General features: G+C 42.8%; 2 protein-coding genes across 2 annotated transcripts in view; both read left to right on the top strand.

The window, feature by feature from the left end:
• The first annotated feature begins 2043 nt into the window (after positions 1-2043).
• SLC5A3 (solute carrier family 5 member 3) lies at positions 2044-22945 on the top strand. Its single transcript, XM_062001389.1, has 2 exons — positions 2044-2131; positions 15554-22945. The coding sequence occupies exon 2, from the start codon at positions 15856-15858 to the stop codon at positions 17995-17997; it is 2142 nt and encodes a 713-aa protein (XP_061857373.1). The 5' UTR covers positions 2044-2131; positions 15554-15855; the 3' UTR covers positions 17998-22945.
• The window catches only part of MRPS6 (mitochondrial ribosomal protein S6), a 46217-nt gene continuing 23923 nt past the window's right edge, over positions 2052-24345 (top strand). The window contains exon 1 of the mRNA XM_062001400.1: positions 2052-2131. Coding sequence (XP_061857384.1) covers positions 2087-2131 — 45 coding nt within the window. The 5' untranslated portion in view covers positions 2052-2086. The remainder of the gene's footprint in view (positions 2132-24345) is intronic.

Here is a 24345-nt window from a genome sequence, read left to right as displayed (position 1 = left end):
TGTCCGATGGTATGTGTACAGCAGGGGTACCTGGGCATTCTCACCTCCATTTGGGACCATCACTTACAAATCATCTGGATTTCTTCTGGAACTGACTGGGCACCTGTTGAGAACAAAGCAGCAGCTCAAGCCAGCCAACACCATATTAAGAAACAAGCAGCAAACAAAGTAAACCAGGGAGGGCTTGTACGTGGTGAGCACCAACAGGCAGTAAATTATACTTGTCAGCTGAAGGGCAATTACTGCCTAAACACTGGCGGGGGGGGAAGGGTTTGGGAATATGTGTAAACACTCCTGCATAAGCAATTCATCCTGAACAGCTGATAACTTATGGCAGTACACAAAACAGCTCCTAGCACCCACACAGGCTTTGCTGTGCTGGTAGGGAACTACCTAGAACTTGCATCTGCTTAAGTCAAGGAAAGGCCCGCAGCACTACCAGTGCTGGCTTTGCTGCAAGCCACATGATGGGAAAAGTACTGGGAAAAGTTTTCTGTTAGCAACACCTTCACGTGGGATTAATTTCAATGATTGTGGTATCACTCCTGTGTAAGCTGAGCAAAAGCAAATGACCCTGCTTGTTGGTGTGGAATGGCATGGCTGAGGTTCCCAGATGAGATGCTGAGGCCTCTGTTGATAGGGTTGGGTATAGCCGGGTATTTCAGTAAGATTTTTTTAATCTTGAGATCAACTTTCTTCCCTGCTTTTTCCTCAGCCATGGCGTGGTGGCTCTGCTGTCTCATCCCCTAATTTCCTCTTTCAGAGAGCAGAGAGGGCTGAGGAATGAGGGCTTCAAAACCTTGGGCAGAAATCTGGCTTGAGCTTGCTCTTCTCAAAGCCAGTCTTTGTGTTGGGTGCTCTGGGTGAAGGTCTCTGCTGTGGAGGAAAGAAATACTGTTGAAGCAAGCCTATGTACCATCAGGCTCTCCAAATGCTACCCTTTGGTGGATGCAGGTGGTTGTAGGCTTCCGGCATGGCCACAGCTGGACGCTGGTGTCGGACGTGCTGCTGACAGAGGGTATTTGTATCGCCGCCCTTGATGGCTACATCTGAGTACAATGCTAAGTGTGCGAGCTGAACACTGTCAGCTGGGAAACGTTTGCCCAGAAGCTCCCTCCCCAGGAGCCCCCATGCACCAAGGCCAGCTGTCTTCCAGCCATGCAGTTTTACCTCGACCCTGCTGCTCCCTGAGTCCCTACACCTAGGCGGCCGTGGGTAGCCCACAATCTACCTGTGCTTCTGTCAGTGGGCAACAGGCACTGAGGCATCCCACGGTACCAGGACACAGATGGTTCTGAAGAGCTGTCGGTGCCCCACATGTATGATGCGGGACAACCATGGCACCCTCGCCTCGCTCTCCGGCACAGGGGTGCTTCACCCTCACCGTGCCATCTGCTGCCTGCCCACCCCGGTGCGTGGGGACTATGGCCGCAGGGCCGCGGCCGTGGGCGCCAGCGGCTGCGAGCCAGGCGCAGGGGCCCCCGCGCCACAGGCACAGTCCTCCCCCCCCCACCATGTGCGGTCTCGGTTGTGTGTGTATGCGGACGGGGGGAGCGAGGGGGCGGACACAGTGGAAATTTCCACTCCCTGCAGCAGCCACAGCCGCCGCCGCGGCGGCGGGAAGGAGGAAGGCGGGCGCAGGCCCTGAGCAGCCGCAGGGGCGAGGCGGCGCCCGCGGCCCGGCCCGGCCCGGCCGGCCTGTGCCCGCTCCCCGGCGGCAGGGTGTTCCCTCCCCGTTCCCCCTTTCCCCCCGGGCCGGGGCGGCGGGGTATCCCGCGGGCGGGCGGTGGCGGCCCCCCGGCGGGCGGGCGTGTGCGCGGCGGAGGCGGCGCTTGGCGCTGGCAGGGGGCGGTGCGGCGGAGCCTGCGCAGCCGCCGGCGCCCTTTAAGCCGCGCTGCCCGCCCGTCCGTTCGGGTGTCTGTGCAGCTTGGGAGTCGCGCGGCTAGAAGCTGTGGCCAGTACCGCCTGCTGCCGGGGACGCGCCTTCCTCCTCCGGTTCCCCCCATCTCCGGCATCGCCGCCGCCCCCTCTTCCCCACCCTCTGTCCTGCCGCATCCCCGCTCCTCCCGCCACAGCCAGATCTAAGATGCCCCGCTATGAACTGGCTTTGATCCTGAAAGCCATGCAGAGGGTGAGTGAGGGAGGGGAGACGGGAGGGAGGGAGCCAGGTGGGACCTGACGGACCCCCAGTTTTCGGCGTCTCCTCGCTGCCACCTTTCACCGCCGCCGCGTGCCTGCCTCCCCGGACGCCTGGCGGGGCAGGGGGCGGCCCGGCCTGCCCTTTCCCCAGAGGCAAGCTGTGCCCTCCCCTCCGTGCTCCGAAGCGGAGTTGCGCAGCGTGCTTCAGGCTCTTCTGTGTCTCTCTGCCCTTTCTCCCCTTCCTCTTTTTCTCTCTCTTTCCCCCTGCTCCTTTGGAGAGTTAGCTTAGTTACTCCCTTAGAGCCGCAGTCTCTTTCTCTTCCCGCCTCCCCTTTGGTCCGCAGGTAAGCAGATCCTACACTTGACTAAATAGATGCATTTCCCCCTCTTATCCTCTACCCTCCTCACCCCTTGCCTGCTGCGAGTGAACTTGGCCCTTTCCCTGCCCCTATACCTTAGCGCCAGCACGTCCCCCTCTTCCTCTGCAGCACCAGCGCTTTCCATTGCCATGTGCTTCCCTCCCCCGCCAGCACCTGCGGTGGCTTCGCTGGGTACCTTGCAGCAGCCCCATGCTAGGTCCTCTCACCCGAGGCAGGCCTTGCGGTGAGTTTTGACAGGGGAAAGCAAAGACTCGCTTCGGCAAGCTTCCCTGTGTGGGGTGACAGCTCCCTGACCTTTCCAGATCCCTCTACACCAGGGAACTCTGAAGATTTTTTCTAAATTTCTTTTTGTCCTGCCATTGCTAACACCAGTTGAGCTCTTGCTGATGCATCTGGTCGTATCGCCCACAGGAAGGGTAGCTAGCCGTTGCTGCTGTTTTTGGCGGCATGGTGATAAGCCGGGGTGTGAGCGAGTAGGGTTATAGATGCTCTTTCTCTTTTACAAGAACTGAATCAACGTTGGAGGTTTGTGTACTTATGCGTAAAAATAATAAAACAGAAGTATCTCTGTGTAGATGGGACCCTTCGTTCAGTAAATAATAGCCCATACTCACCCTTCTCTAGTACCTTCTATAGCCTTTGTTTATCTCCTGCTTTCCAGCTTAATATGCAGTGCTGGTGATGGAATGTAGCAGCACTTCTGCTAGGCTATAACCCTTCTGTTCTGATCCAGCGTGGACACACTTGCTCTTGCATGTAACCTTCATTTCAATGAGCACCTATATTTGCCGTAAGATAGCAGAAAGGAAAAAAGTGTTGCTGTGTTTGTTTTGTAGTTAGTGGAGCTTGTCTTCGTGTATTACATGTGCTACATATACTAGTACATTTCCATTCATTTTACATGTACCATCCACATGTCAGGGTTGGCTGCCTTTTTTTTTGTTTTTTTTAACTTGTCTTAACTGCAGAAGCTGTAGTTGACTTCTCAGGTGAGTCCTCTAGTGGAGAAATACAGCAATAGGGGGGAAAAAAATCCGATGACATTGCTGCACCGGCTCACAGAGCAGCATTCGCTTGGACAAAACACACTGCTTTCGGGTTGTCAACATGTGCCTCTTAATTTATCTTTTTCCCCCCACACCCATCCCCATCAGAGCGTAAGCCATAGGTAAGGTGCTGAGATGTTTTTTGTGTACTTGCTGTTAATGTGGGAGATGCATTATGCCATGCAGACGCTATAAATGCAGAGCAGGACAGAAGGCGTAGCAAATGTGACATAATACTGAGACACGAATAAACTGACTACTCTAAAAGGATGCCATGGAGCGCTGTCTGGCAGAAGAGATTTTTCGTTCCTAGGATCTGAGCACAGACACACAGGGATAAGCTTTCAGCTCTAAGATGCTTGTAATGAGCATCAGCGCACTCCCGATTTAACATCTGCAACCTTCTCCTCTTTGAAGTTTGACTCTCTAGTATCTTCTTTCCTGATACATGTATCTTAAACTGTTTTTTGGTTTTTTAGCTCTGTGAATGTGTTAAAACACTTAAGTTCTGTTTCAGACATACAGCTGCTTTTCACCTACCTTTAGTATAGCTCTAGAGAGTCTGTCTATAGATATCGTTTTTATTGTTGCTGTTGACAATACACCTGATCAAGGTACACTTTTGTGTTCCAGAATCTTGCCACTGCTGCCTTTCTTGTGTAATGAAAACACTTGAAAAAAATTTCTGCAGTGTTATATGCTATGTGATACTGCTGAATCCTGGCAAAAGGGTTGCTCTAACGACCTCTGTAGCAGTGCAGAACCTTGCCTATAAGACTAATTTAAATTAGTCAAAATGTGGAGACCTGAATATGGTGCTAATAAAACAGTCTGAAATTACTGAGTGACTACATAACTCTTTGGAAGAAGTTGGAGACATCATATATGGTCCTAAATAAATTACATTGCTTCTTAATACTTAGTGCTTCCAGATGAAGCTACCCTGTGTAGGTAGCTTTCTGCCACGCCAGTCCCTTGGTGTGGTGGCTGTGTGCTCCGGTGTCTGCTTTAGTTGGAGGCTTGAGTAAGTGCTGACTCTTCTCTTGATGTCTATGTAATCCTTCCTCATCTCTGACAGCTCCCCTGCCTTGCAAAAAAAACCCAAAACATGACAAATAAGCCTCTGCAGCCTGGCTTTCTTGTGTTTCAGGACTGTCCTTAACTGCTGTGAGCTCCCTGGCATCTTGAGTGCAAACCTGCTCAGCTACAGTCTGGCAGACTTTCATGGCACTCTTCAGAGACAAACTTTGTGATTCTGTGGGATTCCCTGTACCTGAAAGTGTTTTTAATAGTTACCTTGGTACTTTTGTAGAGCTGGGCAGACTAAATCCCTCAAATCCATTTTTGTTGTTTTAATCTCTGTTGCTTCCTAGCACTGCTTGTGTTAAAGTTGGGGATAAGTATTCTTTTCTTGCATGTAACTTTTATTTGTGAACCATGGAGTCTGTTGTGGAGCTGATCTCCTCCATATCCAGCAAGCCTCAATGTGGTTACAGGGTGAGCATGACCCCTCAGTCCTGCCTGATGCTACTATGTCCGCTTGCTTCTTGGTAGATTTCCTCAGAGCCTCTTCAGGTTTCCTTTTGTATCTTTAAAATGCAGCACCTAAGAGCTTTGGGGGTTCGAGGGAGGCAAGGGGAAGATTTTTACTTTCAAGCTTTGTCACCTGTTGCCTGCATATACTTTTAACCAGAGCTAGTGACTTTATTCTTAAGTCAAAACTGAGCAGCCATTCTCTGTCCTGTTTTGTAGGTAGTGTGTGATCGGGTAACCGACTTGTATGAGAAATACTGTATTTGTAAATTGCCTGTGGACAGAATCCTTGATCAGCAGAGACTCCCAGTGAATGGTTCTTAGGAAAACAATAATAAAAAATCCTAAAAGCACCCTTTTAAGTAAACAACTTCTCTGCAGTAGCACTTTATTTGAAGAGTAGCTGCAGCCAGAGACTTGGCTTGTGTTACTTTGTGAGTATATGGAAGAGATTCTTTAGGAAAGGAAAGGTATGATTTCAGTGAAGTAACTAGAACTTCTTAGGGTGGAAATAATTTTGCCCTTTTGTGTGTCTTTCCACACCCCAACATGCAAATAACAAATAGTACAGTGTGCCTGGGGAGTTGGATGGCAGAATTGTTATCAGTAGTAGTCAGATGAATGTAGACAACATGTTGCTTACCCTCAAGAGCCCCAGTCAAAGACTACAGTTGTGGTGGAGAGGTACAAAATCACAGCACAGCTGTTTGTGCTCTAAACTTTATTATTCATTGCAAAAGATGAATTTCTAGTTATTTCTGACTTTCTCCCAGGAGAGTCATCTTTGGCTTTCATCAGGGAGATGATGGCAGAGCAGGACCTTCAGCAGGAAAGGGTAGTGGCCAGCTAGTGAATTAGCAGGAGCTGTCGCTTTCTGGAGAAAGGAGGGCTCTTCAGGGAGGCTTTCTCTTCCTGCACTTCTAGTCAGGCAGAATCTCCCCTGAGAGGCCGGGGAAGGAAGCGGGAGGGGGGGACGGAAAGGGAAGGAAGAGCTGGAAATGGCTTCCTATTGCTCTGATGCTGTTTTGCAGACTGACCACAGGGCGGCAATGCGAGACATCTTCCGAGGAAAATTGGCAGCCTGGGGAACCTAGGACAGTGAGAGAAGGTGGTGGGACTCCCATGCTCTTCTTGCTGCTGCTCAACTCTTGCGAGCTGGGACACCAGTCTTCAACAAAACAACTTTGTAACTGGAGCTGAAGTGAATGAACAGTTGGCAAATACTTTATATTAGAGCATTTCACAAAAAAAGGAGGAAGCATGTCAATATTTCATCATCAGCATATTCTTCTCCCCCACTTTACCTGTAACAAAGGACAAACACGTAGTACATGTCATAGTCTTAAAACCTAATTACGTTGTTTCAGCAAATACTCAGACTAGGGGAGCTGTCTGCCCTCCTCTGTAACATTACAGAGAATCTGGACCCTCAGTTTGGCTGACATGTTCACACAGCATAGTTTTCTTCCAGCATCTGTTTGTTGCCTTTGGAGTGGGTTACCATGTTTTAAAATTTGCCTACCTGCTGTGGAGATCGTTAGCTATTTTAGGAAAGCCACAGTAATGGGCAGTAGTGTTGCTTGACATCTTGACTATTGCACTTAATTGCTGTGTAGGCAGCTGCAGCAATTGGGCTTTTGATATCTTAGTTGCTAGGAAGAAGTGAGAGGAGAATGAAGAGGGCAGTAAGCAGGCAGATACTGGTTTTATTTTCTTTCCTTTCATGTGAACTCATCTGCTCTTAGAGTTGAATTATCCCCACCCCTCTCCCCTGCTTAGCAGATTAAAATCGCACAAAAGTTTTTCTCTATTTTCTTTGACTTTTTAGTAGGCTGAAGCAGGCTCATCGTATTATTACACCTAGCAGGGAAGGAGCCTTCTGTCTGAGGTGGTGCTGGAAAGAAGACCAAAGAGTTGGAACTGAAAGACAAGATTGGAAAGCCACAAGATTTGGCATTTGCTCTCCTGTAGGAGTCAGCCCTTTGTCTTCTGCCTAAAAGATTTCTGTAAAAATAACTGGGTTTTGAAATGTATGATACAAACAGCATTTAAGAATGATAACCTCTCTGCTAAGGTTTGCCACTTTTTAATCTTTGGAGTGGGCCTCTTCTGAGTTTTTGCCAAGTGTGAGATATGTGCCTGGACCGGGTATGGGGGGGGAGGTGGAGCATTGTTCTCATCTATGAAATAGTTTAAGCCTTTTTGTAGCATATAATTATTAGCTAGGTGAATTTGGCAAAACTGTCCAGAGTACAAGTTGATGGCAGGAAGAAGGGACTCGAAAGCCTCTTGGTGTATAGAGGCTTCTGCAGTGTATCGAGTGATGTGCTCGAGTGAGTGTATGTAATGGGATGCCCTGGTTAACTCTGTTGCTCTTGTTCCTTAAGCTGTAGAGCTGCAAGCCTGAGTGCTGAGGCAGGACTGTGAGCAGGTCATTGTGTCTATGCTGGAGCTGGCAGTGGGATTTGGCTAGCCTCTCTTCAGTGGACAGGAATGGTGGCTTAACCTTTCAGATAAAACTTCATAGCAAAGAGCTCTTCTCTCTTGATTGTGTTATCTCTCCTCATTTGTTTACTGTGTGTATATATACATGTGGATGTATAATGTATACAAACAGGGAGATGCTTGTAAACTTCAACAAGAGAACACCTCTATCCTTCAACTGTTGACAAAGAAGGAAGGACAACCTGTTGTGAAAAAAATAGTGTTGTTAATCTCTGTTGTTAAAACACTCAAAAGTGACTGTCTTTTAAAGATATCCATTGCATCACTTAGAGTAAGTGGTTAAATTAATTCCACTGTGAATATAGGTTCACCTTCTAATGTGTCATACATACCATATTTTGTAATGATGGAAGTTCTTGCTTTCTTTACATCAGGAGCTGGTTTCTCCACTTGTTCGAGAGCTGTAATGCTGTCAATTTCCACCCAAAAATTACTTCAGTGGTGGTTGATTATTGATCAAGTAACTTATCTTCCTTTTTGTCAGATTCCAGCCAGAGCAGGCTCCTGATTCTTTGAGCCACAGCTGCCCAGGCTTCCTCTTCTACAAGGCTGTGGCAATATAAGAGTTGCTTATGTGGAAAGAATTGTTTGACAGAGCTGTATGTACTGGCCTCTGTGCTGCTTATCCGAGGGCATGAGGAACCATTGGGCACCAAGTTGTTCCCTTCAAAACCTCCTGCCCAGTGGACCAGCAAGAGTGTCTGGTGTGCTTTCTGTAGAAGAGCTGATAAGAAGGTGAAAGAGTTGGAGGAGGGGCAATAGACAGATTAGAGTTAACTATGTAGAAGTGGAACAGGAAAGATGGGAAGTAAAAACATGGAAAGTAAGACAAGATCTGTGGAAGTGAAGGACCTGTACTGTGGGAGCACTTGTACAAATACTGGTGCTGGAAATGAGACAGTAAAGAAAATGCATCACCCCTGGTGATAAGAGGGGAGGGAAAGAGGCAAATGTTGTAAAGGAAGGGTTATGAAGTATATTTGTGAGAAACTATATAGTAACTATTGTTCTGACGTTTCTCACTCTTTTTTTAAATCGTGCTTTGTTCACTTTATGTTAAGCAAATAGCTAAGATATAATAATTAAATGCAAAGGTACACCGAGAGCATGGATATAGGAGGGGAGTGTGTTTAGTGGAGTTGATGTCTTTGAGACTACTGGAAAAATAAATCCATGTTTGATAGCTTCTAATATAGATAATTACAAAATGTGATGTAGAATAGCACTAGTTATTCTATAACCAAAATAGCTTTATTTAGGCCTGGTTTTGGTGTCTTAAACAAGACATCAAGAGGGATCATAGTAACTTCTAAAGTCTATACTTTCCTAGCCAAAATCCCTTTCAGATGGGGTAAATCAGCACATTTTTCTAGCATAGGGGTATGCCAGTTACATCAGTTACTGTTGAATGGTGATAACCATCAACTGGATCACCTTTATTCTTTGCAAGTAAAGACAATGGTCATATTCAGTAATGGCAGAAATTTTACACCATTTTAGTGATGGCGTGCTTTGCATAGGGTAATAACATTTGTCTTCTACATTGAGAAAACTTGGTTGTAGGGGATCCGAGTCCACACAGAAATCAAATATTTACTTCTTTATGCTAGTTTTACATATTCCCTTGCTGTTGATCTTAGTGACAAAGTACTTTGTCAAACCAATTTGGGTAAATAGTACTTGCCTGTGTCAGTGAAAATGTTTCTGAACTTTAGATTGCCACAAGAAGGAATTCCCCAGGAAGGAATTTCAGTCTTTGGGCTCGCTGTCCCTCTGCAGCTTCCAACTTAGTATGTCAGCTGATGTCTTGACACACTTAACTGGCAGGGAAAATTCTTGTCTGATGCTGCACAATGCCAGGGTCTTTTATTTTTTTTGCCCTCTCCTGAAGGAGACACACCCTCCCACCTCCATTAAAATGGCTGGCTTTCCCTGTTTGCACTCTTTACTTAGTTACTGTGGACCTTGTGCCTTCAGTACTCTCTTTCCTCTCCTGTTTCCAGTTCCTGTGTAGAAGGAAGAATGACATCTGTATGCAGTTGAAAAGCGTGGTTTCCTTGCTGAAGGGATGGAGCTGCTTATAGCAAGAACTCATCCTTGAGCATCTGAGCCACTGGTAGTCACCTACTTGAGTCATAGCAGAGGCATATGAATGATTCTCCTTATTTGCCAGGGAAGAATGGCTCAGTTCCTCAGTGGTGCTGAGCAGCAGCTGTACTCTGCTTTCTTCAGAGAACCCAGATATCATCTGTCACCATGTAAACATAAGCCAATGCTTTTGTCTAACAAGGGGAACAGGAAGTTCTTACTTGCATATTTTCTTTAAACTGGTACTCAGTTAAGCTAGTCTGTTTTAAGACCTTTGTAAGAGGCCTACAGCATGTCTAGGTAGACATGGAGGAGATAGTATTTTTTTATTTGCTGAAATAAAGAGACATCAGAAAAAGGATCTTTCTCTCCTCTCTTCTTTCCTCAGCTTAACTTCCCCCTTCCCCTTTCCTCTTTAGGTGTTTGGGATTTTTTTGATGAATAGTGGAAGCAAATCCACTAATCCCGACAAAGCCCTGGGGACTGACTCATGGAGAAAGAGACCACCCAAATGTGAGTGTCACAGGCAGTGGGATAAAGTACCACTTCATGCTGAGGCACTGCTAGTGATGTCAGTTTCAGAAAATATGCTGCTTTCTTCTTATTTTGCAGTTTAGTAGTGCTGTAGCTTCTGTTGTGTTTATGGAGGACTAAACGAGCACTATAGTAAAACTCCATCCTCTTTCTTCTGCCTGCTTTTTTTTTTCCTCTCCTTAATTTGTGACTTGATGCGAGACCTAAATTGATTTATGCTCTTGGGATGAGGGGGAAGAATGGTTAAAAACAAACACAGCAATGAAATTGATCTTCTACTCTAACACTCGGTTACAATGCCCTTCAGCTTCATTTGGCCTTGTGGTACTCCAGTTACTGCTTCTGTAACAGTCCACAGTAGCATTACATTTCTGACTGGCAAGTGCAGTGTAGTTCTCTGTTTCTTCTGCTGAACTGCATGCTATGAGGTTACTTATTTTTCTCATGTCTCCTTCAGCAGTACTTTAGCAAAGAATCAAGAAGATTATATTGTGGAGCAAGCTTTTTCTGATGCTGCTGTAAAGTGAAGACCAGAACTGGAGCAATTCCTGAATCTTCAGACAAAAAAAAAAGTACATTATGTGTTCCTGACAACTCCTTTGTGTGCCTGACTTGAACCTTGCACCCAAAATTGGATTTGTATAGTAGTCATGATTTTAGAGTTGCCTCTGCAGCACCTGTGTTCTCCAAGGCCAGCAAAAGTTTTGATGCCATACTACTTCGGGGCAGCAGAGCATGTGTGGCAAACAGGTTAGTCAGGTTACTGCTGGATGAGGTAACTCATGATATGCTACTTTCCTTCTCCAGCCTATTGAGCTGCTGGGAACACCAGTCCAGACCTTAAGTTATTTATTAGATGCTACAGGCCAACTTCTACCTCTGAGCTTCGCTGCTTCCTGTAACATGCCTTGCTTGTCTCAGGTGGGATTCCTTCCCAACTTCTCTACCTCAGTTCCTTGTTTGCAAGAGAAAGTCCTGAAACTGCAGTCCTGGATGTTTAGGGCTCTCTTGAGCAGCTGGCAAGGATAGCCACTGCTGTCTCAAGGGCATGTGCTACATAAGAATAAGCTGATACTTATCAGTTATTCCATGAAGAACATTTGTGCTCTCTTTTTTTTTTTTTTTTTTTTTGTTCTAGAGTGTTATAATAAATGGGACAAAGCTTTTTACTATTTTTTTCTTCCTGAGAGATAGACTGCCTCAGACAACCTTGTTTACCATGGAGCTATGAACACATAGGAGCTCGCAAGTGTGTTTGTAGCAGGTAACCTACAGTGTGAGCAGGCCAGACAACACACTAGAGGGGTTGAATGTTGTACAGGCTATTTTTTGTTTGTTTTTTCCTAAGAGAGTGTTGTTCACATTTTCCATTTAGGTGTTGAACCTGGAAATTTGGGTGCATTTCTTTCATGCGAGTTGTTCAATAGGTAAAATGCTACTAGTATAGTTTAACATACCCCTGCTTGAAAGAGGTGAAGAAAAACATTGTTTCTAAGAAAGAACCTCAAACCTACTTTCAAGTCTATGAACAAAATTAAGTGTATGCTTAGTTTGCAAACAGGTGATAACAGTGGACACTCCTGTGTGATAGGTGGGTGCCTACATCCTCAAGTTAACTCTTGAAGTGTTGCCCATTGAGACTGACTCTTAACTGCATGAGAAAAGGGAAGCCAACAGAAAATCTTCCCATCTGCCAAGAAGATAAATAGACTGAGCAGAAAACAAATAGTTGCTTTAGGGCTGGAGCAGTTTCATTCTGGCATAGTTAAACGCCCATCTTATTAGAAAAGCACTGTGGAGAAAGTTTTTTGGTTTTCTTTCTTTTTTTTTTTGTTAAAACAATCATACAATTTTCTCTTAAAAATCCCGCCCTAAATCTGTTTCACATTATCTAATATCTCTCCAGGGAATTGCTTGAGACTTTTTTTTTTTTCATAAAGGACAGGCTGCCTGTTGGAGAGACATATGCATTGTTTCACCAAAGCTGTAGCCCTCTATCTTCAGACAAGAGGGAAGCACATTGTTTTGTGTCTTTGATATCATCCAGCCAGAAAACAGCCTTAGGGGAAAAAAATCCAGAGTCTTTGGCAGCAGCACTGTATTTGTCTCTTTTCTGTCAGTGCCACAATGTATGCTGTTCTAATAACTTGAGATTAAACTTGCATGGGGTGTCTTGAAAGTCCTTCTTAGGACTTGAGGTCATAACTTGCTGAAAGTTCAGAGGGACGAATCTCATTTTCGTAATGAAAAAAAGTTCCAGGGTTATTTTAGAATTAGGTCTAATAAGAAACTGGTACAAGAAGCTACTTTGGTACAGTAATTTAGTGACAGTGCAGCAAATTTGTGGCAGCTACCGAAAGCTTTCCACTTTCCTGCTCAAGCAAGCGGAACCGTGCAAAATTCAGATATTCATTACAAAGGTGATGGTTTAGGTCTCTGTTAGACTGATGATTTCAAATGCACGGTCTGTTTGTACCTTGTGTTGGAAAATGCTCAAGGAACTTCATATGTTACTTACTTTGGTTGGAATGAGCCTGTTGTAGTTTAGCAAGTATCTTAACTGAGAGATGTCACAGTTCATTCACGGGCGTGCATCTTCTGCTTACTTTTCAGAAGGATTGAACGTGCCTGTAATAATCATACTATGAGCTGGGAACCTCATATCAAATGGATGCAGTTTTTACAAGTATTTCTGGTGATTTGTGCATATTACTGTATAGTATAATTTTGCAAGGTCATTGATTATCCTAAAGTGAAGGTGATGGGAAATGAACTAAAGCTCAAGTCTTAACACTTTCTAGTAACAGAGGAGGACAAGAGAAGAAAGGAAAATATCATCTCTTTAGCTTGCCCCATGATTGTGATTTTCTGTGCAGTAGTTTCTGTTCTTTCCACTGTGTCTGAGCAAAATCTCTTCTTCCCCTTTCTTAAAATATTTATTGTTTGAGTATGAACATTATAATGTAGTTGCATTTGAAAGTTTAGCTGAAAATAGTAAAGGATGCAACACTATCAAAGTGTTACTCAAAAGTGCTTAAAACTAAGAATAGCACACTCTACTTGTGGTGTACACTCTATCTGATGGTGTTGTGTAATCTGAAGTGTTCATAATTTTGTGTTGGATTAAACTAATAGACCATTTAACTACCACTGCATTGGTGGCTGGGGATAAATGTGAATTCTACGGAAGAATTTAAAACACATCTGTGGTTTGAAGCTCATGAGCATGATAAATTTAGCACACTACTGTAATCAGTCCATTTTGTGCCATGTCTCCATTGTCTCTCATTGACTATAACTCCAACAGAATGGATATCTGTATTCTCATGTGAGTTTGTGGTGGTGATGGTGGGGAACTCCTATTATCTTTTTTGATTCTGAACTATTCTTGAAAAACAGCCAGCTCATACAAATAAAGTGGATTTCTCCTTAAGGCTAAAGTTGTGGTTTGCTGTAAGCCATTCTTAAGTTGCATCTGCCTTAATGAGAAGTGCACGTTCTTACATCAGCACCGTTGCTACCTTCAGTAATGCACAAAATAAGGCAGAGGGCCGAGTGTGTGCATTTTCAAACTTCACTATGTCTATCATAGAATTTATGTTTTTATTCATTTTTTTGAAACAAAATGAATATGCTACAGGTGTGCTAAACAAGAAGCCACCCAATTATGTTATCTAGGGGTTTGTATTAGTGATAGATTAATTTATTAGGGAAGCGTGAGCTTCAGAATAGTGCCAAAGCACAGCAAATGAAATGGAAGGGGGAATGCTGATGCTGAAGAAGACTTGCTGAAGCTGATGCTTGCAAGACTTTTAAGGCTGGTAGACCTTATGGTCAAGACAAAAGATCCAGTGATTTCTTTTCTTTTTTTTTTAAATTTTATTTTTGATGCCTACATTACCTTTACCAGTGGGTGGGAAAGAGGAATGGAATCAGACCTTGTTCCTTACTCTTCTGTAATAACGTTGAATGTTAAGGATTTGTCTTCTGGTCTTTACTAAGGTGGTTCTGCTCTTCCCTTGCCATGCCTATCTGTTGTAGTTAGTAGAAGAATCTTGTATCCAGCCTCTCAAAACGTGTTAAAAGGTTTTGAGTGGATATAGCTAAATGATACCTCCCAAGGCATAAATAGAGGAGATAGGAGCATCCTGTCTCCGTGGCAGAGGTAGGAGCCAGTGTGTAGCTCCTCAGTCACCATTCCTTTCCCATTTGCCCAGTTGTCTGACAGCAAGTCTTTTTACTAGCTCCTTCCCTTCACTTTGAGTGCTTCAGTCCTGCTTGCCTAAGTGAGTGCCTGTTTTCTGACATGTAGAATTGGATGTGATCAGAGATTCTGGAGTAGAGCAGCAGGGTATACTTTGCCTCACAGCCTTCTACCCCTGATGTTAGTGACCCTGTTCATGCTTGGATGCAAATGGACAGTGCTTGGAACAGTGTTTCCTGGCATCCTAGTAACTGTGACTTCTATCAAAATCCATCTGGTTCTCCCTCCTCTGCTTAAGGTGTTCCCAAAAAAATTATGAAACCATATGGGCATGGGTATCAAAAGGCACATGGCAGGCAGAAGTACCCTGAAGCTGGATGTCAGGTGTACTTTTGCTTTTGTTTTTTGTTTGAATGGGATTTTTTTCTTCACTTACATGAGATATGTATGAAGAGCTTTCAGAGTGAAATGTAACCCTGCGATCATCAATATCCCAGACAAGTGCAAACTCATCTAAAACCTTGCAGAATAACCTTGATACTCCATCTGAGCTTAAATGTATGTTGGTTTTTAACAGTGTTGTGACTTCACTTTGATTTTTAGCTCTAGCAACCAGCCACTGTCTCAAGTGTATGCATGTGATAGCAGGATCTATCAAGACTTGCAGGATACAGTGCTAGAGCAATACAGGAAATGATTAGCCAGGTTAACGCTCCTTAGAGGTTGTTTTTCATTTGTGTTTGGTTTGGGTTTTTTTTCTTCCTAAGATTGCTTGGAAGAGGAAGGCCTCTTTAGTGACTTGAGAAGTAGACTTGCAAGATCCTAAAATAAAGAAAAAGTATTTATGTTCCTTTTTCTGGGGAATTTGGGTCATTTAATACTCCAGAATTGCTGCGTCCCTTAAGGTGCTTGTAAATATTAAAGACCTGTAAAAGACATTACTATTTAGTTCTAGACATATTTAATTATGTGTATTACGGATTGCATAAATACACCAGGAAATGTAAGGGGGAAAAAAAAAATCTGTGGTGTTCAGTCATTGTTTTACTAGACTTCAAATTTTTTCTCATTCATGAAATTCTTCTCTAATTCAATCTTTGTCTTTTGTCTTTGCTGCCTTGCAGGGTTGGTACAGTAGGCCTCACTAAACTTAGCTGCAACTAAGAATTTCTCCTACATCAACTGAGTTAAGGCTGATGCTCTTGTGGAATGTGGATTAAAAGTGCGTGCTAAGTTCCAAATTTCCATTTGAGAAGCGGAGAAAGTAAATGTACCACAACCACCAGCATCAGGACAGCAAACCAAGGGACAAAGAATTTGATCCGCTGTGTTGATATATGTTAACTGGTTCACGTGTTGCTTAAAAGACGTTTGCTGGGGGGCGAGAAGTGGACGTCAGCTGTGCGAAGTCATTTTGTTTACAAAAATGAGGGCTTCTTTGGAAACAGCAGACATTGCCATTGTGGCATTGTACTTCGTGCTTGTAATCGCCATAGGTTTTTTTGCCATGTGGAAAAACAATCGGAGCACCGTAAGTGGCTACTTTTTGGCAGGGCGTTCTATGACCTGGGTGGCTATTGGTGCATCTCTGTTTGTGAGCAATATTGGAAGTGAACATTTCATTGGGCTCGCAGGATCTGGAGCGGCCAGTGGATTTGCAGTAGGTGCATGGGAATTCAACGCCTTAATGCTTTTGCAGCTTTTAGGATGGGTCTTCGTCCCAGTCTACATCCGCTCGGGAGTATACACCATGCCTGAATACTTGTCCAAGCGTTTTGGAGGGCATAGAATTCAAATATATTTTGCAGCGTTGTCTCTAATTCTTTATATCTTCACCAAACTCTCAGTTGACTTGTATTCAGGGGCACTTTTTATTCAAGAATCGCTAGGTTGGAACCTCTATTTGTCAGTTATCCTCCTTATTGGAATGACTGCACTGTTGACTGTGACTGGAGGTCTTGTGGCCGTCATCTACACAGACACCCTTCAAGCTCTGCTTATGATTATCGGTGCCCTCACACTTATGATCATAAGTATGATGGAGGTTGGTGGGTTCGAAGAAGTTAAAAGACGGTACATGCTAGCGTCACCAAATATTACGTCTATCTTGTTAACCTACAACATTTCCAATACCAATTCCTGCAACGTCGACCCAAAGCCCGATGCTCTTAAAATGTTGCGCGAGCCAACAGATGAAGATATTCCCTGGCCTGGATTTCTGTTTGGACAGACCCCAGCTTCTGTCTGGTATTGGTGTGCCGATCAAGTCATAGTTCAGAGAGTTTTAGCTGCAAAAAACATCGCTCATGCCAAAGGATCCACTCTGATGGCGGGCTTCTTAAAGCTGCTGCCGATGTTTATTATAGTCGTCCCAGGGATGATTTCACGAATACTGTTTGTAGATGATATCGCCTGCATTAATCCGGAACACTGTTTTCAAGTCTGCGGGAGCAGAGCTGGATGCTCTAACATCGCCTACCCACGTTTGGTGATGAAGCTTGTGCCGGTTGGTCTGAGGGGACTGATGATGGCCGTGATGATTGCTGCACTGATGAGTGACTTGGACTCGATATTTAACAGTGCCAGCACCATATTCACCCTTGACATCTACAAACTCATTCGGAAGAGCGCGACGTCGAGAGAACTGATGGTTGTAGGAAGAGTCTTTGTTGCGTTCATGGTAGTTATAAGCATTGCCTGGGTCCCGATAATTGTAGAAATGCAAGGTGGTCAGATGTACCTTTATATTCAAGAGGTAGCGGACTACCTGACCCCACCGGTGGCTGCTCTGTTTCTGATGGGTATCTTTTGGAACCGTTGTAATGAGCAGGGGGCTTTCTATGGCGGAATGGCTGGGTTTGTTCTCGGAGCGATACGGTTGATACTGGCGTTTATCTATCGTGCTCCGGAGTGTGACCAGCCAGATACGAGGCCAAGCTTTATCAAAAATGTCCATTACATGTATGTCGCCACAGCTCTGTTCTGGATCACCGGCGGCGTGACCTTTGTAGTGAGCCTTCTCACGCCTCCGCCTACAAAGGAGCAGGTTCGGACGACCACTATCTGGGCCGTGAAAAACAGGAACGTGAAAGAGAACGGCGCAAAGGGCGAGCTGTTTAAAGGGCAAGAAAAGAGCATCCTGAAGTGCAATGAAAACACAAACCATATCATCCCCAACGGCAAATCGGAAGAAAACCTTAAAAATATGAAGCCGGAGGATATCAATCTTCTGGTCACTTGCAGAGATGACAGCACCCCAGTGATTTCCGTGAGTCATTCTGAAGTCGAGACACCAGTTGATTGTTATTCGAATGGACAAGCAGCTTTGATGGGGGAGAAAAAGCATGAGGAAGAGACTGATGATAGGGAGAGACGTTTGAAATTCATAGATTGGTTCTGTGGCTTTAAAAGTAAAAACATAAACAAGAGAGCTGGTCGGGAGATTGAGGAAGAGACTGTTTGTTTACAAATGCTGGAAGAGACTCCAAAAGTTAAACTATTACTAAATATTGGACTGTTCTGTGTCTGTTCGCTTGGAATATTCATGTTTGTCTATTTCTCTTTGTGAGTGAATAGTGAACTTTTAAGGGTATGGCTAAACATACAGAAGTTGATACAGGTCTCTGGAGATTGTTTTTGGTTTTTTCTCTTTTCAAATAACATAAATGCAACCCAGGCATTGTTTACGCTATAATTGTAAGGTCAACTCAACTTTAGCCTATTTAGAGACCATTTGAGACGTGTCCTGTCTCTGCTGTAGGCAGAACCTACTGTGTGGTGTCTTTTTTTGCCCTTTGTCTTTTTTTTTCCTTCCATTTGCAGTACTAACCTTGTGTTTTTCCATGTATACATGTAAAAGTATACCAAAGGGAGGCAGGTGATTGTGTTTGAAGTCAGGCAGTTACAGAGCTCAGTCAGCGTTAAGGTGAAGAGAATAAGTCATCATTTACTGATGTGTAAATTCTAAATTATTAAAGCTGTATCAATCAAAAGATTTTTTTTTTTTAATGTAGAACTGTGATGCACGTTGCTGTGTGGTCATTCTTTGTACCACAGCTTGGTACCTTACCTTGACCAACTTAACACTTTTTAAATTTTGTTCACTGCTTCTAGGTTTTATTTTTCCCCATTTTTTCTTACGGCAACAAGAGGAAGATATTTTATCTCATCTTTTAGTTCTTAAAACATGATAGCTGTTGATAGCTTCTTTTTTTCTCTGTAAGAAAATTCTTGTCTTCTTTTTTTTTTGTTTTTTTTTAATCCACTGCAAATTCCATTACCGAAAAGTTTTATTTAAAAAAAACAAACCCAAAACACAACAACCTGGATATGATAAACTGTCAGTGGTGGGGGGAAGAAATACTTTTGATTTGGACTTTATATACTCTTCTATTTCAACATACTATATTCAGCCTCTTCAGTGTCTAAGCCCTAGGACATAATTAGAGTTAGCCTCTCTTTAGAGAAAAATATGTACGTAGGTTCTATCATAGGGTAAAAAGAAGTGTGTGACTTTGCACGTCTTCAGTTTGGTAAGCACACTGAAAAAAACCCTCTCTGCTGTGTATGTCTGTAAAAAGATACTCTGCAGCTCCTACTATTGCTGCATACTGAGTCTGTAAGGGGAGCAAAACACGGGAAGACAAGAGAAACGGGAAGTGGAGGAAAGATGTGGGAAATGGTCCTTCTTTTCCAGAGCCCTTTTGCCTCATATCTTTCCCCATTTCCCCTTTGACCCTGTCAAACCTTTTATAAAGGAGTGACTCCTGAGGGATTCTGTGTCAGGAGGTAGGGAACACGTGCAGTCATAATCTGTGTCGGCAATTGAGGTCTGCCCGCATGATTCTTTGGAAAAAAGTAAAACTTTCCCCAGGAGATCACAGATAATCAGTAGGTCTCCAGATACTGAGGTTGTGTTTTCCTGAAGGATAGAGACACCTGAGGCAGGCATGAATAGTTTCCAGATCTGGAGGAAACTCACACAGTTTCCTGTGTGAGCAGCAGGTCAGTGGAGCTCAGCAAATGGAAGGGTTGCAGAGCTCGGTCCACTTCCTCCTTGTTAAAACAGGAGAACATGTTGCTGGGTCCTCTTGCCCTAATGCTGAACCAAGTCAGGACTGCTTTCAGGTGCAGAGGCCAGCAGATAGTGTGTGACTGCACTGACAGTATTACATCCTTTACCTTTCAGGACACAGCAGTCCTATCCAGGCTTCCCGTGAAAATAATTCCTTCAGTTGTCTTTGTTCCCGAGCTCGTTTCAGGACTTGTTTGGGAGAGGACAAACTGTTTAGGCCAGAAGTGGTCTGAGGGACCATGTTGACAGTTCAGCAACATCAGTTCAAGGGTCCAGCAATATTTCCTTGGCACATAATCGAGAACCAATCCCTGTGGGTGAAGTAGTTCTGTAAAAATAAAATTTGGGTTAATCTTGCCTTTGAACACTGCTGAAAGTTTTTGCTTTCCAGTACAGTGGTGCCGTAAGCTGCAGGCCATCCAAATAGCTTTTGGTAGTGTGATGTATCATACATATTTTCAGATAGAATTATTAATTTCTTAATTTTTTTTTTTGAGTAGCTTTGTTTTGTTTTTGGTGCTGCTTTTAAATCGGTTGAATCCTGTTCATTCTGAGACTTTAAGCAGAGGCCAAGATGCCCCACCTTTCTTTATTTAGTTGCTGCTGAAAAGTAGACTCTCCTTAACTCTTAATATGTGGAAGAAGAGTGTTACCATACCCGATTCTTGATGTTAATACCAGTGTTTACAGGACATGTTTTCTTAGGGTTTGTGTGGCTGGCTTAATGGTAAAGTTGGAGGATGTGAAATATCTTAATGGCATCTCAAGTTACTTCATTAGGGGACTGAGTTGGGAAGGATGGTATTGTAAGAAAGATGCAAAGCACAGTTAATTGTTTCTATGCAGGATAAAGTAATCTAGGGCAAAATTTGGTCTCAGTGGGATGAAAAAGAACTTGTGGAGGGTAAAGATAAGTCTCAGTTCAACTATATGTTGAAGAGGCTGGGATCTGGCTAATTTGTCTAATTTGTCACAGGGAAAGAAAGACTCTTGTACTGGGCACTGTCTCATAGTAACTTGGTATATCTTTCCTTTAATGGCTGGTACTTGGATTTTCCAGTTCTCTTTGCTCTCAATATAAAAACCGATGCGTTGCCACCTAACCTGTGAAGCCAGGTTAGCTCAGGGACCCTTTTGCTTGGCTGCCATAGTTTCATTTGTGCTTGCTTTTTTCCCAGGGTGCCTTACATGGTTATGAAGCTGAAGGCATGGCTTTTATGGCCATCTGAAGAGTAGTTTGCTTATAATGGCTTTCCCCAGTGTGTTTTTCCTCCTCTTTCCCCTCCCGGGGCAGCTGCTATTTAAAGAGAATGCTCTTTAAAGAGTTAATACACAGGATGACTCCATCTTTTTGAGTGTAACTACAGTCAGATCCCTGGTGAAATTATCCTTTGACTGTGGTAAGGAGTCACAATCCGTCACAAATGTGTGGTGCATCTGAGATATTCCATCTCCCAGATAACGTATCCTCACCTTTGCTAAACGAACAAGTTGCTGCATTAATCACAACGGTAATTGGCAGTCAGTCAAAAGAATAATACTTTGCATCTCCCCCATCTTTAGACCTGTTATTGTGAAGAAGCTTTTAAGCAAATTGTTGCTCTGGTGCTTTTTCTCTTCAGTTGTTCAAAAATGTGTTTCTATGCTACTCTCTGCCTAATGCCAGCCTCTTCAACTGTCTTCTGTTTTCACGTCTTAGAGGTCCTAGAACTTGCCAACGTTCTTTGTTGCATAAAACCACTTAATAAAAGACCTTTGGTAGAAAAAATAAATAAATGGTAAGGTTTCAAGCAAACTGTCTATTGGTGAGCAAGGACCTTGGCCTGTGTTATGGACCCGAGTATAATAAGTTGCTTGAGGATTTTTTTTTAATAGCGTAAACATGCCTTTCTACATGGAAGAGGTGTTAACCCAGGCTAATATGTTTTGGTTTAAACACCAGCTTTTTGGTCCAGTAAAACTAGAGTGTCTCCCGTAATGGACAGTCAGTTCCCTACATTTTAATGCCTGGCTGCTTCTTCCTCCGTGGGACTGGCTAGTCATGCAGGGGTAGATCCAGGAGGACACGTGCTTCTGTCTTGCAGCAATTGGTTTATTTATTGCCTTGAGCTTAGAACGACAGTTTTGAAAGACTTATTTTGGAATGACATCTTTTTTTTTTTTTGTATTTCCCTTAACTTATTTTTCTGTTAGTTGAATTTTTCTCTCAGAAATTTGTTAGTAGCCTTTTATTTTTTTTAAAAAAAAGGCTTCTTGAGAGTGTGACAGTTCTGGGAGACTTATTTAATTTTTTCATTTAATGACTGATTTGATGCTATTCTCTGCCAAAGTTCAGGATTTTTTTTGTTGTCTTTGTAGTTTTTTTGTGTTGGCTTTGTACTAGTAGCTGAAAGGAAACGGTGAGAGATTGTAGGAAATGAAAATGGCCTTCAGTATACCGCTTGTGTATTTTCTACTTCTCCACATCTCTGGACCCCTTTTCACCCTAATCCCAGAAGGGCCAGCATGAGACTTCTGATGCAAGTCATGAGAGTACTGTAACTGAGTAGTGAAAAGGATTTCTCCCAAGGTTACAGTGAAGCGGGCAGAGCCAGCAAAGGATCTCTGCGTGAGCACTTAAAGCAGAAGATGCTTACAACTTTAAAACGTACAGCTTTATTTTTTTTATATATATATTTTTTTAAATCCTAAGATAAAAGGAGGTGTTGGGAGATGCTCCCTTTCAGGGAACAAGATACACGGAAGAAGTTGGAGTTGCTAAGCTCTAGCTTTCTGAGGAAATCTTTGGATTTAGCATGTATAGTGAAGCAAAAATACTCATCTGTTAATTTGGTATTCTGTATGTTCTGTGCCCTTAAATGTAATTGTTTTGAAAATAAAACTAACCTTGTTATGTGATGTTAAAAAGCAGACTTGTGTGCAATGTTTTAAATTCTTTTTTTTAAGACAATGTTTGTATATAATTAAATGGTTTAATGTGCTTTAATTGGCCTAAGGTAAAGAGTAGTCCTAGAATGTAAACATATATAATTAGGATTTCTGATTTCACTGTGAGATCTCTGAACTCTCTTGTTTTGCAAAGTGGTTTGTTTTGTTTACAAAACACTTTCTCATTTCTTTTATGGTGTTGGTTTAAAGGCATTTGCTTCACTTCTGTTCTAATATTGAATTCATGGTATAGTGACATCTGGTGACACTTAGCATTATCAGTTTCACTGTGTAAAGTCAGACACTTTGAGCAAAAATGGTAATGATATGACAATTCTCTGTGTCTATGAATACACGTTTTTAAATGAGGTGGTTATAAAAATAGTTGCTGTGCAAAATGTTAGTAGTCTTCTTCAAGAAGAAAGCAAATTTTCTAATATCACTAGAGCAATCTCTTCATTCATCTTCTTATTTTTAAAGCACAGTGTCAAAGTGATGCTGCTTTACCTTGTATCTCTGATATAATGTTTTTTTAGATATCTGTGAAGTATTTTTGGTTTTTGTTGCTGTTGTATTTTTCTGCAGATTTTATATAAAATACCAGTTAATTAACTGCCTTTTTGGTTTTTTTTAACTATTCAACTAATATACATTTCAGACCAAAACCAAATGATATCATATAGCATTTGAAACCTGCCTTTTCCCTTGTCCCTCCCTTCTTTTTTTATTTTTATTTTATTTTTTTTTTAATAAGCCAAATGGGCATGTAGATAAGATCACTATAATGGATCCAGGTCTCTTTTGGTAAAGTGTTATTTAAAGGTCTGTTAAGATCTTATAAGACAATATACTGAAAAAAAAAATATTGTAGTAGGAATATAGATTTAGAAGTGTTAATGAGATTAATACAGCTTAATTATATTGTAAGTTGCTACTGTCCTTAATGACAAGCTTTTTGTCATAGAAACGATGTATGATAAATTAATTTTGGTCTAGTGTATAGAATTATCATATTGCTATAAATCTTTGAAGTAAATCTGATGCAAAATTTTCATAGTTAGCATTGCTGGCCCTGTGTATACTGTTCTTTGTATACTGTATGCATATTATTTTGCCTACTGCATTAGTCTTCAAACTAAAACTCTTATTAGAGAGTATTTGGATACTTCAGACTGTGTTTCTTGCAGTTTACATTCCTTTACCATGGCATTTTGTCCTGTCTAAAAGTATTGTATGGAAATGTTTAAAAATTCTGTACAAAATTTCAATAAAAAATAGAGAAAAAAACCCCACAAAACCAACCAAAAGAATAGATATTTGTGACGCCATCGTGAAGAACCTGTCCGTAATTGTCATACATATTCTTACGTGTAGAATGCTGTACATCTGTGTATATAAAGATACTTCTCCTTTTCTCTCATTATTAAAAGGCAGATGTCTAAGCAAATGCCCACACCCTGCTTCAACAGAAGTAAAAAAACCCAGCAAGCCCCAAACTAGGTTCTTGGAAATTGCAAGAAGAACTTAGGGATTCAAAATACAGGTGCAAAGTTTGACTGTGAAAACTTCAGGCCAACTCAATGCTGTGAGGAGGTGGGGCTGAGGTGGGCTGGACTGATCTATGACCTGAAAGTCAGGATGCTGGCAAGGCAAAGGTAACTGCATCAGCACCCTGCAGAGCCTCAGCTTGCACACAAAACAAAATGTGAGTGAACCTTTCTTTAGCAGAGCAGCCTTGTTGGATAGTGTGCAAAATAGTGATTTCCACCCCCCTCCCCCCTTTTTTGTTTTCTTTAAATGCACCGTTCAGCTGCTGCTTAATGAGTTCCTCAGTAGGATAGACATCTTCTTGGTTTTTGGAATGTCCTTCAATGCCTCCAGTTCTGCTTCACTATCCTTCTGCGACTGTCCCAG

Source organism: Colius striatus, chromosome 1 (genome assembly GCF_028858725.1).
Source record: "Colius striatus isolate bColStr4 chromosome 1, bColStr4.1.hap1, whole genome shotgun sequence".
Lineage (NCBI taxonomy): Eukaryota > Metazoa > Chordata > Aves > Coliiformes > Coliidae > Colius > Colius striatus.
Note: the sequence above shows the minus strand (reverse complement) of the source record. Positions and strands in the feature narration are given on the sequence as shown.

Bases quoted from the DNA above. Each gene is read 5' to 3' on its own strand.
- SLC5A3 (XM_062001389.1), top strand. From the start codon at position 15,856: ATGAGGGCTTCTTTGGAAACAGCAGACATTGCCATTGTGGCATTGTAC.